At 39.8% G+C, this 11,132-nt stretch overlaps 1 protein-coding gene across 1 annotated transcript; it reads left to right on the top strand.

Annotated features, from left to right (window-relative positions):
- Positions 1-204: 204 nt before the first annotated feature.
- DDX20 (DEAD-box helicase 20) lies at positions 205-10,588 on the top strand. The gene is made up of 11 exons (XM_004420673.3): positions 205-572; positions 957-1,051; positions 3,166-3,334; positions 3,940-4,054; positions 4,175-4,317; positions 4,466-4,604; positions 4,705-4,763; positions 5,694-5,776; positions 6,135-6,240; positions 6,361-6,462; positions 9,058-10,588. Exons 1-11 carry the CDS (start codon positions 272-274, stop codon positions 10,215-10,217), a joined length of 2,472 nt encoding a protein of 823 aa, XP_004420730.1. The 5' UTR covers positions 205-271; the 3' UTR covers positions 10,218-10,588.
- Positions 10,589-11,132: the final 544 nt, after the last annotated feature.

Genomic DNA, 11,132 nt, shown 5'->3' with positions numbered 1-11,132 from the left:
GCGCCCCCACCGTGAGCGCGCGGCGCCCTCTGCAGGCCGCACACAGGTAGCCTCAGCTTTCCTCTCCTCCCTCTCCTCGCCTTCCTCCGGCCACATTCTTTGTTGTTATCGCTGTTTCCGAGTCTTTCTAAGCCTCCGACTTCCGTCACCCTCTTCGAGGCCAGGCGTGTCCGTGTGTTCGCGGGAAGACTGCCAATAAAGTTTTTCTTCTTCTCGCTTTCAGGTTCCCTACATCGCCTCCAGTACCGCGAGATCTGGCGGCGCGGCTACCATGGCGGCGGCGTTTGAAGCCCCAGCTGCCTTAGGGACCGTGGAGGCCGCTATGCCGGCGGAGCGGGCGGCGGCACAAGTCTCCGCCCCGGAGCCAAGCCCCGGGCTGGTGCGGAGCCTGCGGACGGCTCACGACGTCGGCGGCCCGCGGACCCGCACGGGGGACGTGCTGCTGGCGGAGCCCGCGGACTTCGAGTCGCTGCTGCTGTCGCGGCCGGTGCTGGAGGGACTGCGGGCGGCCGGCTTCGAGCGGCCCTCCCCCGTGCAGCTCAAGGCCATCCCGCTGGGGCGCTGCGGGCTCGGTGAGGGCGGGAGGGCCCGAGGAAGGGGGCCGAGGGGAGGCGGGGCCCGGCCGGGAGGAGCCCCTCGCGGCCGCCAGTGCAGGGCTGGGCCTGGGGCAGAGCGGCTCAGTTTCCTTTTTTGTGAAACAGGGGCGCAGTATTGACGTTGAAGTTAGATAGGGCCCTTTCCAGCACTGACGAGTGGTTCTGAGTTTGAGAAGATCAGGTGGAGAGTCAGGGACGAGGCATCTTTCTGGATATGGCCTCATGCGTTTTTGAGAGTTAACTAAAGGCGTAGGGGCCAAGTAGGTGATCCCTGGAGACCCTTCCAGCTCTGTGATTTCGTGTCGGTACCTAAGCGTCTTCAGCCAGTACTGCCTAGTAATAATTGTTCTTTCTTCGCAGATTTAATTGTTCAAGCTAAGTCTGGCACTGGGAAAACCTGTGTGTTCTCCACCATTGCTTTGGACTCTCTTATTCTCGAAAACTTAAGTACCCAGGTGAGTTTAGTTCAGAGGACCCAGAAGAGGGTGTGGGATGTGGATTTTTACCACTGGTATACCAGTGGCTCCTCAGAGATAGAAGTGAATTTGATGAATGATTGAATTAAACCACATGAAAAGTATGAAAGTAAGTAGACTTCAAGGCCGTGGAGTGGTGGTGGTGTGGATGGTAACCAAGGATACCTTATTATTGTTAGAAGTTTGGAATTTTCTATTATTACCATGTGTTAAATACAGCGTCTGCCGTGTGTGTCCATTTTGTCGTTACTTGAGAATAGGGATAGGGATTCTTTATTCTTTTACTTGCTGACCAGATTGTGGTGGGACTTGGCATTTGGCTTGATTCATGGTAATGTGGTGCTCTGCCTATTGCTGGTCCCCACAGGTGGTTCTTACAGCTCCGTGAATGTATCATAGTGCTCTCTCATCTTCTAGGTTCTCTTGGAGTAGGTCTAAGATGGCCTTACCTAAATTAAGAGGAGGTTTGGGTTTGGGGGTCATTTCTTCAACAAAGGTTTGTTGAGTCCATATTATGTATAAACAGTATGCCAGGCATTCAGGATACAAAGAATATTGTATTGGGGATACATATGAATCAGATATGATCTTCATAGTCTTACTTTGTGTTTTTAGGAGTTGCGACAGACTGTATTTCAAGTTCTCAGTCGTGTATATCTGATGATGATTCTTCCAACAGTGTTTTTTAACCTGAATACCCATATTAATCATCTATAAGGCTTTTTTTTGTGTGTGTGTGTGAGGAAGATTGGCCCTGAGCTAACACCTATCGCCAATCTTCCCCTTTTTGCTTGAGAAAGAGTGGCCTGGGCTAATATCTGTGCCCATCTTCCTCTATTTTGTATGTGGGATGCCACCACAGCATGGCTTGATGAGTGGTGTAGGTCCTTGCCAGGGATCTGAACCTGTGAACCCCAGGCCAACAAAGTGGAGCATGTGAACTTAACCACTGCACCACTGGGCCAGCCCCTATGAGGCTTTTTCAGTCCTGTGTTATATATCTACCAAATGCTGGCTGATGTTGCACATAGAAAATCCTTCTACTTCCCAAGGACCTGGGCTATTCCACTTGTGAATTGAGATGTTTTTGAGATTTTGGCTTCTGCCATTTTGGCAGCGGGTCAAATGCCAAAACCCTGAATAAGTTCCATAAATAAAATTTGTATTTTTTAATTTAAGATTTTTGTGTTATTAAAGTAATACATATTCATTTTTTGAAAATTGGCAAAAGATACAAAAATAAATATCAGAATAAGTATCAATAAGTATCAGAAAACAAAATATAATCCCACCTACCCAGAGAGAAACTGCTAATCAATAGTTTTGGCATATTTTCTCCTAGTCTTTTTCTTAAGCAGGTTTTTTCTTTTCATAGTTGAGAATGTGTAGTTTCACCTTCTCCTCTGGTAGTGATATTGCTGAGTTCTCACTGTGACTTCCAAGGCCTTTCATGACCAAGCCCCTGGAGCTAGATCTCTGATCTTACCTTTCCTGGAATTCTCTCCAGCCACATGCGCCTCCTTGCTGGTCCTCCAGCACACCAAGAACAATACCATCTTAAGGCCTTCGCATTTGCTGTTTCCTCTTCCTGAAAACACCCCCCTAGTTATCACATAGCTAGCTCTACTCTGTGGTGTACATTTAATTCTCTGCTCAAAAGTGACCTCCTCAGAGAGCCCTTCCTTGATCACCCCATTTAATGTGGCTCCTTCCCTTCTTTTGTTGCTTCTTTCTCTTTTCCCTGTTTGATTTTTCTTCATAGCACTTTTCACTACCTGCCATTATTTATGTATGTTTGTTTATTGTATATTTTCTTATCATCCAAGAATGCAAGTGCCAGGAGAGCAAAGACTTGGTGCTGTTAACTGTTGACTCCCCAGCAACTTGTATGTTGCCTAGCACAGAATAGGTTCTTATTTAATATTTACTGAATGAATACATGAATAAATGAATGGAATAGTTTCTCTTGTCAATAAAAACTCATCATTTAAAATGATCATTTAAATGTTAAATAATTCATCATATAATGAATGTGCCAATCACATGTATTTACTCCACTGACTCATTAAAGATATATTTTACTTTTTTTGTAGATTTTGATCTTGGCTCCTACAAGAGAAATTGCTGTACAGATACATTCTGTTATCACAGCGATTGGAATAAAAATGGAAGGCTTAGAGTGTCATGTCTTTATTGGCGGGACTCCATTATCACAAGACAAAACCAGACTTAAAAAGTGTCATATTGCTGTTGGATCTCCTGGTAAGCTATCAATGCCTGTTCATGACTGGGGCTTTTAAGGAACTGAACACTTTTAATATAACAATAAGAATATGGGAATCTTTGATAACTATGATAATTATTTTGAGGATTAGAAATGAAGAGCCTTAGACCAGTGAGGTATAGACATGTGACTGGATTACCAACAGAATTTATGAAATCTCCATTCCCAAGGATGTTTAAGAACATGTATGGGATAGGCTTCTAAGAAGAGAAGGAGTGAGATGACATTAAGGAAGCTCTTCTAAGCCATGGATTGGGATTATTCTTTGCTTCTCTATTAATCATTCAGTCATGAATCATTCGGAGTCAGAATCTAGCATTCACTGCCTTAGTGTTCAAGTCTTTTGATAGGGATAGTGTTTATTTTCCATACTTATTGGGGATGAAACATGAGAGAAAAATAATGGATTTAGGCAAGATCAGAACTTAAGATTTTTAAACTGTGGTTTAGTGTATAAATGCATAATGAGGATTGGGTCAGGAAAGTCAGCAGTACAACCTGTGAGTAAGTAGTAACAACAGTGGCTGAGATTTGCACAGATTTGGCGCATCATAAATATTTCAATTTTTTTTTTGGAATTTAGGCAGAATTAAACAACTGATAGAACTTGACTACTTGAACCCAGGCAGTATACGTCTCTTTATTCTTGATGAAGCAGATAAGCTTTTAGAAGAAGGCAGCTTCCAGGAGCAAATAAAGTAAGAAAAATAACTACCTTAACTATTAAAATGGTGCCCCAAAGTATCTATCTTTAGGTTTTCCAGGTGGTGGTTACTGTCGGAATAGTGTTCATGGTTTGTTTTTCTTCTATTTTGCAGTTGGATTTATTCTTCCTTGCCTGCCAGTAAACAGATGTTGGCAGTATCAGCTACTTACCCTGAATTTTTGGCTAATGCTTTGACAAAGTACATGAGAGATCCCACTTTTGTAAGACTAAATTCCAGTGATCCAAGTCTCATAGGTGTGTACAGATATTGGATGCTTACATTACTGGTTTGTTTATGATTTTCTGGAGCTTTCCTTTGCCTAATTGGCTATTGCTTTCATATTTGCTATTAGGATATAGCAAATATGTTTGTTTTAACAGAAGACTCTTGACTTCTCTCTAGGTTTGAAGCAGTATTACAAAATTGTCAATTCATACCCTTTGGCCCATAAGATTTTTGAGGAAAAAGCTCAACATTTACAGGAACTGTTTAGCAGAATTCCGTTTAATCAAGCCTTAGTCTTTTCTAATTTGCACAGCAGGTAATGTACCTTAAAAGATCATCTGGGAAACTTGTGAAATAAAAGGATAGGTATGGGGCAATTTTTGTAAAATTGTACCTCTCTATGTTATTTTTCATAGAGCACAACATTTGGCTGATATCCTTTCTTCTAAAGGCTTTCCTGCAGAATGCATTTCAGGTAAGTTCATCTCTTACTTTAATCTTTGTTTAATATCCTGACTGAAGCCTCTCCAAGTCAGGAGGAAGAAATACCACTTCATGAGTTGTCTTGTGAGTGTGAGGTTGCAGAGTCTTCAGAGTAAAGGAAATTTCAGGTTTGTTTTTTACTGAGATTTAATAAATCAATATCCTTGTTTTTTAAGAAATTACTTGGTATATAATAAAAAATTAGAAGACTAGAGTTAAATCCACAAAGAACTTAATAATTTTATAAAACAAAATTTGTCTTTGTCATCTTAAGAGAAAAATATTTTGCTTCTTTACATAATCATTGTTAAAATGCTAAGAATTGCTAACTGAATTGACTGCTTTATGGTCTTGTGAGAGGCAAAAGTGATTCATTTTTGACACAAAGCTAAATTATTACTGTTGGCCTAATAGGAATGAAAGATTTAAAGGAATTTTTGATCAGTGAGATCCTTTTTAGAGTTTTGACTGATATCTCAGCTTGGTTTTTAACCTGTTAGCCTAAGCTTGTTCAGTCATGGTATATAATGAGATACTGGGGAGACTATTTTCTAATGGACCAATATTTTGACTATAGATCACACTTCAACACCAAATTTATAAACAGCTGATCAAACTAATTTTATTTTCCTAAGAATTGTTATACCTCATATGTAACTTTGCAGACTTAATGTTATATCTGCAGGCATAAACTAGTCACCATTTAAAATTGATTTTTGAATTTCAAGTTGATTGCCTAACCATATTTTAAAAGATTATGACTTAAGGTCTTAACCTAGATTTGCATATAAGAACAGAATTAACTTTGGTTGGTATATTTTTAAAGTGTGAAGACTGGGGGAGTTATGATTTCTGCTTTTTGTGGATTTGATAAATGTGTATTATCTTGTTTTTATATGACTTTCTTTTTGGGTCTTTTTAGGCAACATGAATCAGAATCAGCGTCTTGATGCTATGGCTAAACTGAAGCAGTTTCATTGCAGAGTCCTCATTTCCACAGATTTGGTAAATTTCCTATTCAGTTTGGGTGACTAATCCATCTTGACATATGTTCTATTATCAGATGTACAGATTTCATCTGTTATTTTACGTGAGTGTATCTGACAAGAATACCAGAGCATAATTGTCTTTCCAGTGCTGGGGAATATGCTTTCTTAAAAATGTCTTTTATATTTTTATCTTTATTCTTGAAGTTAGTTATTAGAATGAATTTCCTTTTCCTTTGCTCCTAAATATCCTCCTCACTCCTAAGTATCTTCCTGTTCTTAATTTGGCCCTTGGTTATAATAGAATAATAGTGCGTGCATTGGTACCCATGCTACAGTTAATGCAAACAAACAATTGCTCTCTTCTTCAATTCAAGACTTCCCGTGGGATTGATGCTGAGAAGGTGAATCTGGTTGTAAATCTGGATGTACCATTGGATTGGGAGACATATATGCATCGGATTGGCAGAGCTGGCCGTTTTGGTAAAAAAAAAAAAAAAAGAAGAATTTGGGTGCTTTATTTAAGGAGAAGAATCTGTAATGTGACAGGAGTGTCATTTATGTGAAAATGATTTACTACTTAACATTCCCTCCGTGCTGTAGGTACTTTGGGACTGACAGTGACCTACTGTTGCCGGGGAGAAGAAGAAAATATGATGATGAAAATTGCCCAGAAATGTAATATTAACCTTCTGCCTTTACCAGGTATATTTTGTCTGTTTCATTTTGCTGTCAGAATAATAATGGTATTGATGATAGGCCTAATAAAAATATTAGCTAACATAGAGTACTTATGATGTGTGAGGTACTGTTCCAAGGATTTTATGTATGTTAACTCATTTAATTCTCACCATAATCCTGTGAGGTATGTGCTGTTGTTATCTACTTTTTGTAGATGAGGCTATTGAGGCATAAAGAGGTTAAGTAATTTGCCTAAGGCCTTAGAGCTAATAAGTAGCAGAGAGAGGATTGCAAGCTAACTACTGGCATATGAAAAATGAAAAATATTTTGCTACCATATTAGCTCCATTTTTTAGTTTGTAGTCTTGCAATTTGATTTTATTCTATATATGAAGGGGGATATTTTACCTCTTATGTTGCTGTGAAGGTAATTCTTGCCATATTCTCCTTTGTCACCATGGGGAAGGAACAGTATCATTAATTTGAACACTATTTTGAACATTTTGAAGTGTTTTTCTTTTGATTTTAGCGAATCATTTGTCAAGCTGCTTTTTTAAATTGCTATCTTAGGGCCGGCCCCGTGGCTTAGGGGTTAAGTGTGCGCGCTCCGCTAGTGGCGGCCCTGCCAAACCGGGTTCGGATCCTGGGCGCGCACTGACACACTGCTTCTCCAGCCATGCTGAGGCAGCGTCCCACATACAGCAGCTAGAAGGATGTGCAGCTCTGACATACAACTATCTACTGGGGCTTTGGGGAGAAAAAGGAGGAGGACTGGCAATAGATGTTAGCTCAGAGCCGGTCTTCCTCAGCAAAAAGAGGAGGATTAGCATGGATGTTAGCTCAGGGCTGATCTTCCTCACACACACACAAAAATAAATAAAAAAAAAATAAACTGCTATCTTAGAAACAATGCATGTTTGAAACTATTAATGGTCTCTTGAAAACAAAAAGCCCTAAAAAACTCCTGTGTGGAAATATGGTTTATTCGCTATATATGTTAATATATGCATGTTAATGTGTGTGTGTTTGTGTGTATATATATACACACACACACACACACATAAATGTATACTTATATAATGTATATATGACCTAGTGTATGGTATATGGAGTTATTGAATAAATATAACAATGAATATTTTACCAGTTTATATTTAATTCCTTCAGTGATTTTTACAAAGCTAGATTAAGCACAAGTTTGGGAGTCCTGTGGATTCTAGTAGTTCTGGCTTTGTAATAATTCATTTTATGATCTTTTTACAGATTTCTTTAATTGCTCTAAGCTTATGTCCTGATTTATAAAAGATTTGTTTTTAGAGTAGATGGTCTTGAGGTTCTCTTTCAGTTCTAAGACTCTGTATTGTGTTAATTCTATGTGTAAGTCTATTGGTGATCTCTCAGATGATCATAATGTGGAAAAAATAAATTGAAATTTGGTAGAAAAGGGTTAAGACTTCTTGTAGGATTCAGTATCATAGCATCTAGTGATAAAATTTGCCTTTGGATACGGGAAAATGACATATTTGGATCTTTATGTGACGTAAACAAAGCCCTGAAATCATGAGAAGATGGTATTCATGGTGTTATTTTTTTTTTTTTTTTTTTTTTTTTTTTTTTTTTTTTTTTGTTTTTTGTTTTTTGTTTATTGCAGTAACATTGGTTTATAATCATGGTGTTAGATCTGTATTGGGCTAGGAACTTGTGTGACAACAGACTGTGCAGATGAGTTGCCTGGGGCAGGACTGGGAGGGAAATTGGCCAGTATCTAGGCCTAGGCAAGCAAGGGATATCACCTTAGTAGGAATCAGAGTTTTAGTCAGACGGTGTGTTGAGCAAAGGATCAAGAGCCCCAACTGAAGAATCCAGATCCGAGGGATTAGGTAGTGGGTACAGATACCTGGAGCAATAGCAGATAGGCAGAGTCTTTGTAGAGCAGGGCCTCTGTATATTTTGTCTGCCTAAGATGAAAATTGATCACACTTTGGAAAGATCTGAGTGTGAGGTGGAAGCAAATTGTCACACCTGTATGGAATAGGAAATTCAGAGAGTTGGAGCTAGCAAATTTTTAAAAACTTACAAGTGCCATTGGTACCACAGATTTTTTCACAGTCATCTAGCTTTTTTCCTTGTAGAGGGCGTTTTCTCCCCTGTTGAGGGCAGTGATTTCTCCTTGTTGGAGTATAGGGTGGCAGACTTACTTGGGTACAGAGTTGCAGTTGTAATATTTCCCAATTGATGAGCTTTGGGGAGCACAGTCCATTTTCTAAGATCTTGTGCTGTCAGCAGTAATGAGATACAGGGGAGGAGTTGGGGACAGGGAGAAAAGACGGGAGGATTGCTGCAGACTGGTACCGCACTCCTAGAGTAAGCTCTTTCACGTGTGTGGGGAGGCAAGAGAGTGCTTCTGAGTATGGGATGGGTCTTGTATATTTTTGGGCAAACTACTTTAGTGCAAAGATTGGGTCTTTTAAAATAATATATTTCTTTAGCTTTTTATATATTATTAGTATATTTTGTTTCTTAACATTATTTGACCATGGAAAGCTTTATGAAATCATTCAGAAAATGCTAGTCTAGAGCAGTTTGAGAATGTTAATATTTTTTATTCTTTTTATGTAGATCCCATTCCTCCTGGTCTGATGGAAGAATGTTTGGATTGGGATGTGGAAGTTAAAGCTGCTGTGCATACATACGGCTTAGCAAGTGTACCTGCCCAGCCTCTAAAACAGCAAATTCAAAAACTAGAGAGAACCTTTCACACTCAGAAAGCTCATGGTAACCACGTGGCTTCGTCTAGAAATACTTCTGTATGTGCATTATCAGTCACATCAAAAAATAATAACAAACAAAAGCTTCCTGTGAAAAGTCACTCAGATTGTGGAATCATAGAAAAAGCAGTGTCACCAAAAGAACTGGGCTGTGCCATACAATTGGAAGAACAAATGCAGAATTCTGGTCAGACCCCTGCTGGAAACTCTACTGACCGTCAGCACCAGGTCAAAGAAGCTATACCTGTGTCACTCCCCCAGATTCCTTGTCTGTCTTCCTTTAAAAGCCATCTGCCGTGCACTTTGCCTTTTGCAGAATTGGTAGAGGATTATGAACACTTCATTAAAGAGGGGTTGGAGAAACCTGTGGAAATCATCAGGCACTACACAGGTCCTGGGGATCAGACTGTGAATCCTCAGAATGGTTTTGTGAGAAACAGAATTACTGAAGAGAGAGTGCAGGTATTGGCAAGTAGTAGTCAGTCTGGAGACTCTGAGAGTGACAGTGATTCTTACAGCTCAAGGACTTCTTCCCAGAGCAAAGGAAATAAATCATACTTGGAAGGCTCTTCTGATACTCAGCTGAAAGACTCGGAATCTACTCCTGGGGATGGCCATATCTCTTTGGATCAACCTCTGAATGGAAATGAGACCCCTAATCTAGTAGAGTATCAAGAATCACCTGAAATCCAAATAAAGGCAAGGCATAAAGAGGGAGTCAACCAGAGAGCTAAGCAGAGCCGAAGAAGCCTTCCTAGGCGGTCTTCCTATCGATTGCAGACAGAACCTCGGGAAGATGGTTGGTATGACTGCCATACAGGAACGCATCCGAGTTCTTATGATACCTATCAGGATTATGAGGAGTACTGGAGAGCTTACTACAGGGCCTGGCAGCAGTACTATGCTGCTGCTTCTCAGTCATATTGGAATGCTCAGAGGCACCCAAGTTGGATGGCAGCCTATCACATGAATACCGTTTATCTACAAGAAATGATGCGTGGCAACCAGTGACTATAGGCTATACCTCAGACCATCCGGAGATATCAACGAGTGATACTTTGGATAGCCATCCTTCTTGACTTCTAGTAGAGTGGCATATAATGGCATTTTTGAGGAACTTGAAAAATCTTGAGACTTTCTGCTGGGACACATCTATTTTTCAGATTGTTTTGACCTAAATCAAAACCTGATTTAGGTCAGGTACATTATCCTTTTTTTAAGAAACTTCATGGATCAGATTCTTGAAAGAAAATTTGGGGGACATAGCGCTAAAGGTCCCAGGGTGCCATTTTCTATAAGCCATTCCAAAAAGAAACATTTAAAAAGACTCATACCACTGCTTACTTAAAAAAAAATAAAAAAAGTTGAGATTTGAAAAATAATGTTAGTCTATGCTGTGGAGTTCTTTACAAAAGGCTTGGGCTGCATTTCCATAGAGATGCATCCTTGTAGAAATTTGTAGCATGGTAGATCAGAAAATCCCCTTTTATGTTTAGGCAGGAAGGAATAAACATTGTTTCAGACCTTCCCAAAGGTACTTGATTTGATGCTATTTGCTTCCAGTAAAAATATTTGCTACCAGTAAAAATACAAACTTAGCCAAATGTGTTGATGCGTTTATTTGTTCATCTTTTGAATATCTTTTGTTTTTAAGATTGTGAAAGCTGTCCACATTTTTACTGTGCATTAAATAGCTAAGGATCATCAGTGGCTGTCTTATTTTTGTTTCTCAGGAAGAGGAGCAAGCTCTTAATTTTTGTTAGTTCTTGGATCCTTTTATGAATCTGATGAAAGCTATAGATTCGTCCCAGAAAATTTCTCATTCTATAAATAAGAATTGTGTATGCAGTTTCAAGGGATTCATAGACTCGCTGAAGCCCATCTCTGGAACCCAGATTAAGAACTACCCTACATTGCTGGTAGGCC

This window comes from Ceratotherium simum, chromosome 2 (genome assembly GCF_057802395.1).
Source record: "Ceratotherium simum simum isolate JZ-2026a chromosome 2, ASM5780239v1, whole genome shotgun sequence".
NCBI lineage: Eukaryota > Metazoa > Chordata > Mammalia > Perissodactyla > Rhinocerotidae > Ceratotherium > Ceratotherium simum.
The sequence above is the reverse complement of the archived record's forward strand: the minus strand, read 5'-3'. Positions and strand labels throughout refer to the sequence as shown.